The following is a 16338-nucleotide window of genomic DNA, read 5'->3' on the forward strand; positions in this document are numbered from 1 at the left end:
TGCATTTCTTCCATATAGATGTTCCGAAAAATATTCGCAAGTCGCCTTCTTTTTAACATCCCTCAAAATAAATGTTGCAGTGTGTAACACAGAAGACCAAAGGCAAATTGTTCAAAAGGAGTTCTGTATGAAGCCCATCACAGATGACACGCCTTTATCATTCTTTCTTCCGGCAACACATGGTCAGGGACTCTGCTCCTATGCGCTTATCGACTTCTTGTTACGAAAGCAAAACTCCTTTCTTGACGAATGTGGACTCGGAAAAAGGTACTTATACATCCTGGTTTAATCGATTGATATGTATGTGTATTTATTATATTGTCTCAGTGTACAACAAAGAGAATTGCAGAGAAATGTTTTCATTAATAATTTACTTATATCAAAAACACATTTGCTAAACTACACTCGGAGAATGTATATATTCTTAATTTGCACGATGATTTTAAATGCTATTTTTCCTAGGTTATAAATCACAATTTTGAGTTTGGAGTTTCATTCATTTATATGGGCGTTCTATTGTCTTAAACACTGAGAGAGTATGTACAAAATTATATTCGGATTTGTAAAACAATTTAAAGCTAAAACACTGAAAAATACGAACAGTTAAATGAAGCTTGCCAAACAAAAAGTGCATATGTGTTTGGTTCCAATCATTTACGCTAGAGTAACGTTCTATTGTTGACGTCATAATCATCAGCCAACAACTTCCGGAATATTTCTACCTAATTTAAAGGCGATATGTAGTTTAAAAATATTGTGAAAATTGACTCCAGTGCAGTCGAATGAGATAAAAGACGATTTAATAGCCACTTACATTCTTGTAGTGTCAGAATAAGAACTAGATCTCGTCTGACTAAAGACGTATGTTACTGAGTATTTACAACCAAGAATGATTGCGCGCGCTTATCCCATTATACAATGATGCGAAGTAGATTTTTTATTTCGTCTTTAAAGGTATACTTAGTTAATGCATTTGGTATATCCGACCCGGAATACCAAGCTCTGTTTGAGTTTTGATTAATAATAAATCATGTCTGTTTCTGTTGCGGTCCACCAATCTCAACTATAAATTCGAAATCTCGGAACCCATGTGCTGTGTTCTATCCTAGCCTGTCTTTTTATGTCCAGGCGCACCCAGTTTTACTTGACATCGAATAATGTTCATTATGTCCGATTTTCCGGTATAAAGTCGATCTGCCATTGAACATTGATATTAGTACAGTAGCATTTGCTTTGTTTCTTTCCTTAGTATAGCGACTATGCCATCGTACTGCTTCCGACGGTTTGAATTTTCTATACATCTTCTGAAGTGTATGGGTAAAAATAATGGCGGCTTAATTCATATTATGAAATCATATTTCTACATCTTCTGTCTTCACCGAGACGACAACACTACTATCGATAATAATATTTTTATTTCACATTCAGTATCAACTTGTTATTACTGATTTATACGTTAAACCGTGCAATAAGTGGTGTGCGTATACTTTATCCGCACTCATTGCATGGTGTTACAGGTTCCCTTTCTGATATGAGTATAAGTACAATAAGGAAAACAAAGAAATACATATGGTGTAAACAGTAAAACAAGTAAAAATAAATTCAAATCAAATGAACATGTTTTATACTCAGAGATGAATAACTATCATGCAAACATAAGGCTGACTCGGGTAATAAGTTGTCATAATGCCAAGGTTAATTTTGATTGCCAGATGAATAGCCCAATAGTAATAGACTTGTGAAACTTAAAAATACCCCGGTGAATCAAGAACATGAGTTGTATTAAGGTTAATATTCTACTTCTCGGGCACTTCAATAACATAAATGGTTAAATAACCGAAGAATGTAGATGTGTTTCTTTATTTCTTTTACCTATGAAATGTCAACAAAGTGATTAGGTTATACCTTTTAGATAATGCTTTTTACAGATGTTTGTTCATATATAAAGCAATTTACAAACACAACATACACAAAATAACATAGGCAGGAATTAGTGTATACAGGCAAAATTAGCAGATAAATGATGTTCTTTGTTTTCGATGCATAATAGTAATTTGTCTGTCGAATTTGTTTATTTCTTAATAGGAAAAGCGTGAAACCAACTGGTTTGACAACTGCACATTTGATCAGCTATGACCACGAAAATGATATCATTCCATTGATAATTGCCAATTGCCAAAGCACATTCGTAATTGGACAGGAAAACCGAATTGAATACGACTTCGAAGGGTTGCAGAGGCAGCTTGTAGACCAGTATCTGATATCGAAGTCCAATGTAGACATCAAATCCCACTTGAAGGTGAGGCAAATATGCACTTCAATATGCAATTGCGATAAGAATATGCTAAATGTCAGATAAAATAAGGTTATCGACAAACATAGAAGTGCATTTAGTCATTTGATGTTCCTGCCAAGACGAAATACCTCGTAAAAGAGACAAACAAAGGCCATTTTCCACCTTTCGTTTCTTAAATTATTATGACATCAACTGCCACAAACCAGTTTGGTAAACATTATCGTATACGGTGTAAAGATGAGAACGAAATATCGCAACATACCTTAAATATATGCCAGCAAACATAGTCTGTGATTATGAGAGTCGTTCAAAGAATTTACAAGGTTAAGCAATTATAACAACAAAACACTTATATTTTATTGGTATGTTTATGCCAAATTGGCAAAATTGTCAAAAGCAAAAATATCTAGACATAAGATTCATTTTACGAAAAGATATCCAGAGCTTGATTCGTCTAATAAAGCAATCAACATTTGCGACTGACTGTGCCCCTTATGGAGCGCAAACAAGGCGTTCTGAATTTTAAAACTTATAATAATAGTTAAGCTGCACTTTGCTGACAATATGCTATAAAGCGTTGTGTTGTGAATTGATAAGTTCACTCCTTTGACTGACAAATAGTGTTTTTCAAAAAATATTTTGAAGTGATTGGCATACCAACATGCTATGGTACTACTCTTCGCTATCCATACATCGTCGCCCTCTCTTCAAACTGTAATTGTGCTTATTTTTTTACCATTTTTAAATCATTTGTCAAAAAATGTTGAGTACTCATTTCGTTAAATCTCCAAACAGAATATTTAAAGAAAAATATTAGGTTGAGGAATAGAAATGTGAAAAATAACTGATTTGAATTAATTAGTTAGGTACACTTATTCAGTTCAATTCTGATATATATATGCAAACACGCCACTGAAAACATTTGCAATAATACAAAGGACGGCTGTTGATATGATGTATGACCAAAAACATCTGTATTAATTAATGCCTTCGTATTTCTTTTGCGCGTAAACGTATTCAGGAAAAAAGTAGAGAGTAAGGGTGTCATTATATATTAATGCTAGTTTAACGGAATGCCATCTAACCAGTAAGTGTTAAGGTTATGTTCCTTTATGGCAGTGTTGGTTAACAAACGTTTTTCCGCTTATAGTTTCTAGCACATATTCTGTAAACTAAATGCCGCCTCTATGATAATTGTAGATCGATACGATGCAATATGTAACAGAAGTAACAAGAGCGGATGCGTTTAAGTCTTTGCAGGAGAAAATACAGCAAGTAAGTTGGCATTTGACATAACAGTCAGTTCAATAAATATTTATATATATGTATATTATATGATATTTATATAAGTAAGTAAATTGTTTATTATAGTGACATGTGTACATAGCATAATTACATTTCATAATGAATAGTTTTACATTTACACCCGGCCCATCGAGGCTTTATGTTACCTATATATCGGCAGTATATGAAACATAATTTGATTAATTTCATATTGAACATAAGTTGAATTTTACAGTGCAGATATACAAACAATCAAGTACTATTTTACGTAGCACCAATGACTGGAATTAAGATAGAAATAATCAATCGATTATGGTGCAATTATTGCAAACTGATACATCCAAGTGATACATACATTGTATACAATGATTGTGTAAGAAATATAATAAATAAATAAAGATGTTTATGTGTACAATGTACATCTGCTTTTAACAGTAATAATAGAGCGAATACAAATTTATCAACATGATATCAGAAGTTAAGAGAATAGGATGTTTCGTCTTTTACAATATATTTTGCTTATTGTCTGACATGGTTTTGCATTAAATGTGTGATTTTTCATAAATCAAACAGATTTAACAAGTCATCATTGGACAAAAAATGTCCAAAACAGGTGGTTTTATTAATTTCGTACATTTGACATTTAAGAACAATATATATATACTTTCAAATGTATTACCGTAACATACCTGCACCCGTTATAAAAAATAAAGATGCGTCCGTCTATCATTCCAGGTTGAATTAGGTGAGGAACACAAGCATTCTATTATCCAAGAATTGCAAGATTTACCGGACCTGTGCAATTCGATAGATCAGCTCGTCGTGACTATAAACTTCCTTCGAACATTGGGTGGAGATGCGAACATATTTTTGAATATGTTTATGACAAAGACGCTCCTTTTAGAAAAGACTGCCTTGTGTAGCCAAAAGGTACACCTATTCGTAAAAAAAGTATTGCTTAAAGTAAGTGGATCTAAATTAAGCATGTGATGTCTAGCGAAAGAGCATTCAGCGAGATATATAGAAGCAAAGACGAAGACCAATAAACCAGTAAAATACTTGGAATCTTCAGACTGTTATGATAATGTCTGTTTTAAAAATTTGATAAAAACGTGCGAATTTCTTTCCGTGCCTTTAGGTACATTACTTAATAAAGTTTAGTTTCAGTTTTGCAGTTAAGATGCACTTTTTTGCTACTATGAGACCAGAAGGGTTTTTGAATGATAACTTAAACCAATATGTATATATCTGTATATACATATTTACTTAGAAAAGAATTCTGATAATTTCACGCTTTTATGTACTGTCTTATTCTTGATCCGTTTTGATCAAACGCTGTGTGTACTATCTCAAGCTTTAGATATACACAAGTGAGACACTTGAGTAAAACATCAAAAATGTGTGTTACATGCCTTGCTATAAATTGCATTGTGTTTGACCTTTAATCAATAGTATCGATGATCGATGCAATCTGTCAAAGGATGTTTTTTTTTTCAAAATTCTGTTTTTTTTCAGGCAAGACAAGTTTGCACACTCGGACACGTAAGATCTCTGTGGCTGCTATTTTCTCTACGAAAGTCGATGCTGATGGTAGATCGCCATTTTCAACATGATGTATGTAAAGCGTTTTAATAGTTTCGTTGGTTTATTATAACCGCGTCTGGTTTCATAAAAAAGTAGCACTAGCAAATGTATGTGTTTGAGAATCACTCAGACAGTCGCGTTGGTATATACCGTATACAAATACATTATGGACCAAGCCTGGTTTTAGAATTAAAATGACGATCACTACTTAAGTATGATTATGGTCATGATCTTATGACCATATGCAATAGATATAAACTAAATACTTAACCTATAAAATCAATCAAGGGCAACTAGTCTAGTGGAGTCCGCCTTTCAACCAATTGGTTGTCGGTTCGATCCCACAAGGTTACTTTATCACAGCCTCTGAAAAGGGACTCAAGTACTGGTTTGTCCCCACTTACTTTCTCATAGCCTCTCAAAAGGTTTTACCCAGGAATCGGACTCGAGAGTGGTTATATAAACTATCACAGCTTTCGTCATAATCGAGCTGAATGAAATTTGTATAAACTAAACCACCGAAATGTGTTGTGTTTGAAAATCCAAGTGTCTTTAATTGGCAGCTGCAGCTAATTATATAAAACTGCTTCTTTCTTACAATTTTTCAAAGTTAGCCAAAATGTTAAAAAAATCGCAAATATGTAAAAATTCTTTACTTCTTACCAATCAAATCAATTATATAAACAATTTAGCTAAAGGGCAACCTTTTTACAGCTTTAATAGAAAGGTTTTATATCATTGACTGCTGAAGAGTTGATGTGTTGAAAAGATATTTAATGCGAACTTAAATACGCCGTTTTACTGTTGCGTTACTGTATAATAGTTTGCATAACAAACCAGACACTTAATCAACGGCATCTGACAAAAGAACAAAATTACCTCATTTGTGTTGAAACTAATAATAACATATAAAAAATCTACTTGATAAAGGTGGTGTTTGAGCATATCGATGATAAATTCCATCAGCCGATACCGGACAACGTGAAAAAAGAGTTCGAAGTTTATGTAAGGGGGCTTCCGGAAGATATGCATGCGCAGTTTGTGTCGTTTGTACATGAGTGTCTATTACTACATATTGCCACCTCAGACGTAGGTCGCCGGGATGATCCGGATTATGTTGACACATCTGGGACAAGGTATGCCATATATCTATGAGCACGAAAAAAAGTGTTACACAACGAGTAACTCCAATGTATAAACGTAAATAAACATATAGAATTAAAAATACATGTCTATGTGGAATTTTTGAATCTTGTCAAATTAGGTACAACAATCAAATAAACATAAATTTAAAATACCAAAGTCATGGTAGGCATTTAAACATGTGTTCAATATATATATATATGAAATATACAAATTAAGGGTTCCCTCACATTTTATGTTCATATTGTTATTCATTTTTTTTGCAATAACGTCTACCAGTGAGTTTTAATAAACACGTGATCTTCTCCATTACAGTCTCAGAGATACATTAACGAACTACAATGACGAAAACCCCGATGTTCCATTTAATGAGGTCTTGGGAAACCTTCCAAATGGACTCTTGCAAGTGCACACTGTTTACGCTTGGATCGCAGCCTATATTGAGCTCACTCAAAAGATGTATATGACACGAAGACACGATCAAAGGTTCTGAAATGCAGCGTAAGACATTTTCAAAGTGCTATTTCATTCCACAGCATAAAGTATGCACGTGTTCACGAGACAACAATGGTTACAGTTGAACATTTGTATAATATTTAGGACTTCATATATTGCTTTTGGTTGACCTTTTCATATTTGAATATTATGTAATTGCTATTGGCTATTTTGTGGGCGTTATTATCTGATTTGTTTTGTATTTTCATATGATATATGCTTATTATTCGCTTTCATGATTATTTGCACTTATTGTTTTACCAGACAACTATTTTGATCACAATGTATTTTAGTATTGATAGTTTTGGCACATCTGTTTGAAACTGTATTGCACTTTTAATAATGTGGTAATTTGTAAAGGGAAGGTTACTGTTGATCATTGTGTAGTTAAACAATTTTGTAGTATGTGTTTGATGAAAACTCCTAATTGAATTTGTCCGATGCTAAGACGCGATTCTTTTTTTTATTTGTTTGTATTTTATCACTTGCAAATGAAACATGGTGTACATGTATGTGTAGTGTACTCTGTCCCGTGTTTAATATAAAAGATTTTTAAATACATGACTTGTAAATGCTATCGCGTACTTTGTAGTTCCTGTTTTATACGTTGTTTTAGCTGTTGAGAATGTTATTATTGACTGAATTGAAGTTTGGAAATAAAGACTTAATATTGACGTGACTATATGTAAGAATGGACTACTATATTTAATACGTAGTTTACTGTTATTTTGTTTTTAGGTTAATAAGTTCTTTTGAAACAATAGAATTAGTGCGTCTTAGTGTTGCGATTTTCCATATTATTACAGTGAAAATAACAAACTATATTATTGTGGGAAAATACACATCTGATATTGTAAAATATTTGCTATAACTTGTGATTGTTATAGCATAGTGTTTGTTTGTTGTTGTTTTTTATTGTGTGTGCGCTTTTCTGTGTCTTCTTTTTTATGTATTGAGAATCGTTGTGTTGTGTTGTTTGACCCTGTAGTTTTTACTGTATTATGAATGTTTATATGATTGTATGTTTTGTATATATTACTTTTCTGTATGTATATTTTGTATATGAATCCATTTGTTTTGAGCATGTTCCTTGAATACCTTTGATTCATTAGCATGTGATATTCGATTATTAACACATACTGTGTGATATAATGACATTAACATAGTTGAGCTAGATTAGAGTGGTGATGTTTCAAAAATGATGCTTTTTATTGGTTTGTTGGAAGAGCAGACTAGTATAATCTTACATATAGACCGCCTTTCATTTTGATTGACGTTTATTTAATGATGTTACAAATTAATTTATAATTATTTTTAATATGTTTCATGTTGAATTGCTTTTGTTTTCATTTTGTAACGCTGTACATACTTGGCTTTAACATAACCTCATAAAATAGTTAAATGGTATCTTGATGGACTGTTAAAATTGAAACACAATGCACGTGTATAAGATATGTACATAGTATTGTTGATTTGTTTATTTAAAGTATAGGTTTTACTTTGATTTATAATGGATGCACAAATTTCGAGATACATTCAAAATCAGGGTTCGTTATAATTTTAGAAAAAAGTTGTTACGATATATTTGAAATATTTGCAAGATTTACTATTCGATTGTGAAACTGCAACAGATTTTGTTTTAAATTGATATGGCTTGAAACATACCTTGAAAAATATCCTTCGAATAATATGCAGGCTCTTATTGCAACACTTGAAGATCCGTATCAATCAATAGGTTTGGTGTAGGAAAAATTAGTTCACATTAATGTTTGGTCCCTTTGTTGTATTCAGAAATCTTTTATCTTAAATATTTTTACATGATGTTTACATATTTATCTTGTTATATTTATTGTGTACATTTTACGTCTTTTATAAGTTGATTTTGTTTTAAACTGCAATTTGTCAGGATAAAATGTCATCTTTTACATGAAAAACTTGCTTTCTTTTCAATCGTACTCTGAACATAAATTATGTAGATTTGCATTCCAAATAAAAAGTTTGTGTAAGCTTTATTTCGTTTCGAGTGCACTTATAGCGTGTAATATGCTTAGAAGGATTAACTGAGTTTTTACAATGCAATGAAAATTATTATGTTAGTGTACGATCGTGAAGTATGAAGAGGTCGTTACAACTTTCATCGCGCTGACCTAATGTTTTCTTAAATTGATGAACTGTATTTCTAGGGTTTATGATTGTGTCTGCATTATATGTTGCTTGTTACATATCGGTTATTATTATATCGTATGCATTGGTTGTAGCTGCGTAGTTATCAAAAAGTATGTTATTATCTTAGACAGATCATATATTTATATTAAAGCTGATATGTGACAAATTTTATGATAAATAATGATGAACGATTGTCATTTGTATCCGCGGTTGAATGTTGTTTATTAAAAAAACTTCAGTAAGCTTTTTCCTGTTTAGATATTCAAAATTTTACTAATATTTAAGGTTTACAAAGCATAGATTTTCATTTTGTAACATTCGACTTTCGGGACAATTTGGGAAGATGTCATTTTATAAATCTACTTTGAGTGTTTTAACAATTCTTTGTTTCCCTGACATCTTCGTATTTGTTTAAATGTTTGCTTTATTTATATACATATTTTAAAATACGTTACTAAGTTCGTATCTAAGCCAATTGGCTCATTATAATTGTGTTGGCTTTCTTTAGTTGTAGTTTTCTTTTTATGAAAGATTTTGGCTTCAGTTCATGTAAGTAATATCACACATGATTGCTACAGAACTATCAAAAGCTTCAACAGATGTGTTTTACATTTTATAATAATAAAACAATAGTACTTATTTTAAACATCATGCTATTAACTGTTCAAATCAATTTTAGTTCACATTCTTTGAAAGAATGTGCAAAACTTAAGCTAACATGGATTACTTTTCTCCCCAGCACTGTTTGATTTGATAAATGTCGATATACCTTTGTACTTTGAATATTAGACCCAACACGTTCTAGTAAGAATTTTTGTCTCATTTGTTTTAGATATAATTTATTCATCCACTGCTACTAATCAATCTTTTGTTGTGTTTGGTTCACACAGTTACGAATTATCGTTTTTCTACTATATTTTCTGCATTGCATGAATGTTTTTCACCAAAATATGTTTTGAATGTCAAATATAAAAAGTGGCATCAAGCATGTTGATTCGGTATTTATATTTTTAATGATGCATTGTTCTTCTCCGTGATTATATCAACTCATATCGATTTTAAATATATATGGTACTCTCAAACATGGTAGTTATAAATTTAAAACAAAAAAAGTGTGTCAATGGTTTTAGAAAAGAGACGTGGATTGTTTGTGATAAGAAGAAGTATAATTAAGATCAAACACACCATTGCAGTGATAAATTCATTGCATGCTATGGATGGTTATACGTTTCTAAGAAACTGTATAAGTGTGCTTTATTAAGCCATAATTCTCATTACTTATCATTTATATTGTACGACGTATGACTCTGTAAGAAGTTGTTATACTTTTATAGAGCCATTATATGTCCTCATTTTTTTCATGCATTATTTTGGTGGCAAGCACTTAATACATCTTGGATTTGATTTTGATAATACTTCTTTGCAATTCGTAAATATGCTAAAATGTCTACATTTAAATCTTGGCATACATACCATGTTTGATGTTTACAATAAATCATTTTACATTAATGTGTTGTCTTGTTACCGGCCCCCGATTAAGTATTTGAATATGCATTATTTAACGAATAAATCAAAATCCCAAAATGCCGTTGATCACATGCACATTTATTAAATAGTAATATGAATGTCTCGAGCAAAACTTTATAAATGATACTCGAAGGAAAACATATTTTATTAAATAATTGAAACAAAACTTAAAGAAATTCTATTTTTTTCGAATGTTTCGAAACATAAACAGTTCCCGGTGAGTTTCCCAAATATGTTCCTATCATCCACTACTCTATAACACTCAACCGAATAATAAAAGTTTAAATTTCATTTTTTTTTCTATTCCCTTAAATATTGCCTGATTTGACCATAAAATATGGACATCGAATATTTTTTCCATATTAATTACACACTGTGTTTTATGGTTCTGTATCACACAGTAGCCTAGTGTGCATGTGCAAAATCAAACTTCGGCAATAATACGCATTCGAAATAGGACCTGTCGTCGAATTTAAATTTGTTTAGAAAACTACTGCTACTTCTATTTCACATATTATCTTAAAGGTATAAAAAACACAATACTATGATGTTGGTCCGTTGATCTGTGGGATAGTGCCACTTCCCGTTGCTTGTGCAATAAAATATTGCACTCGACATTCCGTCTCGTGCGAAATGGATTTACCGACTAACATAATATTCCCGATTTATTGCCTTAATCAATTTGCTCATCAGTGGTTCACGTTTGTGTTTGCAAATACTATTCTAACGACTATCAATTGCACATGCGTCTAACGACTGATCACCCGACATCCTTCGACTATAATATTTATTTATGGGGATGAATATCGTTAAGTGTTCAGCATGTTAGGGGTCACCAAGGTCTGGGGGTATACCGGGGATAGCCGGGGAAATGGGTCGTGTTTTTACCTTCCAGGTGGTCCCGCAGTGCAGGTTGAATGCGGTGGTTTTGACTTCGCACCAAAAATAGCGGAGGATGAGCCTTACCTATGTTCCCTGGGTCGCGGGGGTATTTTGCGGACATTTTACCAGCCGCTCGTCCCCGCAGTGCGAGGATTTTACCTGGGCTTGGCTGGACGGAAAGTCAAAGTCCCCGCCATTCCCAAAACCTGGGGGCGTGTTTATAATTGACTGGTGCATAAGGGGAAACGAACGATCAACGAAATGGTTCTTAGATTGCTCAAACTGTATCGAAGTATTATATCAAACCATCTGACTAAAGGACACGGTCTTACCTATGTGCGGCGAAAGCGTATATTAAGGAAATAATATTAATATATATATATCAAGATTGTTGTCAAATAGAATTATTAATATCAGAACACGTTTTTCATAAAAAGTCGTAAGATTTGTTCACCGTATTTTGCATTTTTTTTGGTATTTTTATTGAGTCAGTTATTCTCATATTAGATTTGTATCGCGTTGGCAGAGCTCCTTCCGTGCATGACGTAACGTAAGGATAAAAACCCCAAATATATTTCAGTATGAACATGGTAATCAGTAAACGCTTACCTTGGCGAAATGGTACAAAACTGTTCATACACTCAACCCTCGCTATTCAATTTTATGCAAAATTTGCGCTTGGCATGTTTCGTGCATAATTTCAATTACTCGGGCAAATGCGTGCACTAACAGCTACATATCATCAAAATGCTAGTGAAGTCATTTAGATGTGGATACTATGTAAATGAAAAACAACTAGTATGCTAGAGGCTAATCTTGTTTTTTAGAGAAATTAGAACGATTAATGTTAAAGTGCGTTTTAATAAAAAAAGGGTTAGCCACGTCGGAAAGGAACAAACAGCATAGTGTTGCAAATTTTTACTACCAAACTTAGCTAACTCAAACAACTTATGATTACACAATAAACCTATACGGATTTGGTCTGGCACTAACATTCGTACTTTTATGTCTTGAATTTCCCAACTCAATTTAATAAAATAATGATTTTGTACCCAGTACGACAATGTTCTTGCCTAAAATAAACAAATATTAAATTAAAATTTCATAGAAATGCTGAAATATATGTACAGTGTACCAACTTTAGGGAAGGATTTTTTCAATATCAACGCTGAATAAAAAGAAGCCCTATTAGCCTACCCCGATTATCGATAACTAATTTACTTTCTTATACTACGCTAGCAATTGCCTTCTTTTACATTTTAAATAAATATTCTGTTTGCGTTGGTCAATAACTTGATTATGTAGTAAATATTGCATGCCTTTTTCGGACGTCATTTTGATTTAAAAATTAAAATAACATTTGCATAAAAAATCCACAGGCGGATAATAATAACAAAAACAATATTTGATAATCGGCACAGGCCGCAAAACTGATAATCGCAGAAACACTGTACACGTGTGTTTCTGTGTATAGTGTCTTATGAATTAATCACTAAATATTCATCATTAGATATATATTGGAGACAGCAACATTTTTATTCTCTACTAAAGTTGATGATATAACCAAGAATATTATTTCTAAAACCACAGGACCACAGTCATGCTTTAAGTACTCAATACTTGAATGTATCTTGAAACAAAGCATGCTTTTAAGTACCGTTTGATGTAAAGGACGGATTATGCAAGTGCGCGTCTTTATTTCAAAATTAAGCTTTGTTTAACTCATAACGAAAATACTCTTTAAGTCTAATATAGAATCGCTGTAGTTGTATCATTCCTAATTGTCTAAACAGCATTGATTACAATGTATTGTGTATGAGATAAAAAAACATAAATGAAATAAAAAATGAAAAGTCGTGAAAAAGATGAACATGATAATACTGTATACCGATGTGTATATATTTCTTGCAGAATGTAAGAGAAAAGTTTAAGCTTGTTAATAAAGACAACAACGTGCTTTTATCATGCATACACGCTACTTTGGAATGTGGTGAAATCGGTTTTGTCGGAAGGTCTTATATCTTAATGTAGTGGAATGGTTGACGAGCGAAAGCCCTAGAGTGAAAGTAGAGAAGTACGACTAAATGTGTGCCAGACCAAAGAAACAAGAGGTAAGTTCATGGTCAGAGTATGTTGATTTGGAGAATGCGGCTTTGGGCATCATTAATGATGTTAGAGTTGATAATCAGGTGGAGTTGAACAGAAACGGACCGAAACGTAGATAACTTTTTAGCGGGCTAACTCTTATCACGCAAATGCAATGACGGTTGTATGTTTAAAATATACGTTAAACATGCTGCAATCGTACGTTCAACGTATTAGTAATCATTGATCAAGTATTATTATTAAAAAAAAATGGCGCTACAATCAGACGACACATTCAAACTGCTGAAACATAGTTAACATTTGTTTATAACGTCATGCCCAACTAAATGTATTCAAGTTGTTATGCTATAAATTGTTACTTAAAACTTTTATCATAAGTGTGTGCTGTTTATTTTGAACATTTATTGAACGGCATATGAAGACGATATGTAAATGTTTAAAACAAGGAAAACATATTTAATATATTATAAACAAATGCGCGCTGATTGTTAGTCATGATGAAGTTTTTAAATATGATTTGTTCTTTATAAAGTGGCTTTCAAGTCAAATAAATGCCTTCAAAAGAAAACGGGATTGATTGAACTCGTTTCAAATAGTTTACAAGCAATTGAAAATAAACTATTTTTTATGAAAATTTTATCATTGAAACGACTGACATTTTACCTTTTTCACTTCCGCATACAACTATTTTTATAACAATTACATAAAATTTCCACCCGGCGTCAACATATATATTGCCATAAGTTAGCATAATTTGCGAATAGATATTTTATTAAACTGAAATGTATCTTAGCGGTAACAGAGTGTACTGTGGTATAAAGTTTCAGAACAATATTTAAATTGAATAAATTTAACATAATTGTCAAAGCGTCATAATTTCACTTAATATTAATATATTTGATACCGCCGCACAAACGAAATATTTAGCCTACAATACTTAACTCGTATGGCTCATCGAATATGAATTCATAAAACATGCTGAAATTGCATTTGAACTGGATTCGTTGCAATGATTTTCTTCCTGATTAGTCATACAAACTATATTGACTTAAAATAATACTGATATTCTAACCAAATGGTTTAATTTTACATGAAATAATAGCCATAATGTTTTATGAAAAATATGGTGACAACTGTAACGACAATTGCACATCATCTCATTGTTTCTGTATCAAGCAATGGGATTGTATCAGGTGCGATACTGGATATTGGGACACGAGTTAAAACTGCACGTCAACCTGCACTTCTCTCTCATGCGCATGTAAAAACTATACACACTGTCTTTATTGCAAAGATGGATACTATGGATTAGAGAGTAAGTGTGACACGAGAGGTTCTGCTGTATGCGACAGCAATACATGTGACAATAATGGAAGATGTTTTACTTGTACACAAAACTATACAGAAAACAAATGTGATTCGTGTGCAGACGGCATGTACGGAGCAAACTGTTCTTTGCAATGCAACCAAGGTTGTAAGAGGAAAGCATGCGATTCACGTGATGGATTACGCAACTGTAGTGAACATTACAGCGGTAAATTATGTGAATCATGTATTGAAGGTCGGTATGGAAAAAGCTGCTCTCAGTCATACAGTCCTGGCTGTGTACATGATCATTGCTCCTCTAGCAATGGCAGTTGTTATTGTAAAGCATATTACAAAGGGGACACATGTGACGTTTGTGTAGATTGGCGGTACGGTGACTACTGTTTGAGTACATGTGAGTTCTGACATTGATGTAATACTTTATAGTTTATATCATTAAATGTCAGTTCCCGATAATATTAACTGTTAATAAAAATTTGTACAAACAAACGGTTTAAGGTATCGCATATCTGTAATTCATTCATAGTTTGTAGCCTATTAGCGCTGTATAAGATTATACAAATGTTTAACATTATATTACATGTATCACAGCTTCTGTACGGCAAGAAATGGAAAAGTTTCCACCACCGCCGTAGGAGGAAGTATTGCCGGGGGTTTATTCGTAATGTGTTATTATTATTATGTTTAATTCGTTTCTACCTTGTTGATAAGCTTGGATTTGACACGATAACTGTAAATCACGATCCAGAAGATTTCAGAAAGCACGTTTTGCGTGGTGCTTGTTTATATTGATGTTCTGAGCTCGTTCAGTCAATTCTGTATCCAATCCCTTATATAAAGATAGGCTCTACATCCAAAAGTGAGCTAAGTATTTCTACATCAAAGATAATTATTTCCAATCAGAAACATCAAATACAAATACCTCCTTAACAGAAACATGAAACGAGACGATTAAAGTTTAAAACTGTATATACACCGAAGAGAGAAAGAAGATACTCCAGAAATGAGTACAGTGTTTATAAGTCTTTCTTTCTATGTCATTTCCATTCTTTTATAACTGTTAAAGTACCTGCAGTGATCAGCTGGCCAAGTTTCCTTTTATCAATCAACGTATATTTTGTGTTCAGTGGGTTATAAGTTAATGTGTTAGACTCATAATCTTACGCTTGATCATTTAAGTTTTAGCGCAAGTCGTTTTTTCATCCTATCATCATTTTAGAGTGTAATGGACTGTTAATGTATTACGTTTTAAACATGTATATTTAATGCGTCTTTGTGGCTTTGTACTTGTTCAGATCATAGCTCAAACGATATGCGAAACACAAATACTGCAACCATCGAAGTACGCTGTAAAAATATTATTCATTTGATAACGTTCAATCTATACCCTTTTATGAACAGAAACCAATAAATATTACAAACGGTTAGAATTAAATAAAAAAGGATCACTACGTTAGATAGGAATATAAAAATGATATTTAACCTTTTCCTAAACAGTTTGTAACGTTTTTTCTATGACAATGCAAACT

The 16338-nt window shown here is 32.5% G+C and overlaps 1 protein-coding gene across 2 annotated transcripts in view; it reads left to right on the top strand.

Annotated features, from left to right (window-relative positions):
• Positions 1 to 10471, top strand: part of LOC128206747 (E3 ubiquitin-protein ligase rnf213-alpha-like) — a 93722-nt gene extending 83251 nt beyond the window's left edge. For both annotated transcript variants that reach the window (XM_052909415.1, XM_052909416.1), the window contains exons 90-96: positions 81 to 267; positions 2086 to 2299; positions 3497 to 3571; positions 4316 to 4510; positions 5096 to 5194; positions 6095 to 6300; positions 6623 to 10471. In XM_052909415.1, coding sequence (XP_052765375.1) covers positions 81 to 267; positions 2086 to 2299; positions 3497 to 3571; positions 4316 to 4510; positions 5096 to 5194; positions 6095 to 6300; positions 6623 to 6800 — 1154 coding nt within the window. In that variant the 3' untranslated portion in view covers positions 6801 to 10471. The remainder of the gene's footprint in view (positions 1 to 80; positions 268 to 2085; positions 2300 to 3496; positions 3572 to 4315; positions 4511 to 5095; positions 5195 to 6094; positions 6301 to 6622) is intronic.
• The last annotated feature ends 5867 nt before the right edge of the window (positions 10472 to 16338 follow it).

This window comes from Mya arenaria, chromosome 10 (genome assembly GCF_026914265.1).
Source record: "Mya arenaria isolate MELC-2E11 chromosome 10, ASM2691426v1".
NCBI lineage: Eukaryota > Metazoa > Mollusca > Bivalvia > Myida > Myidae > Mya > Mya arenaria.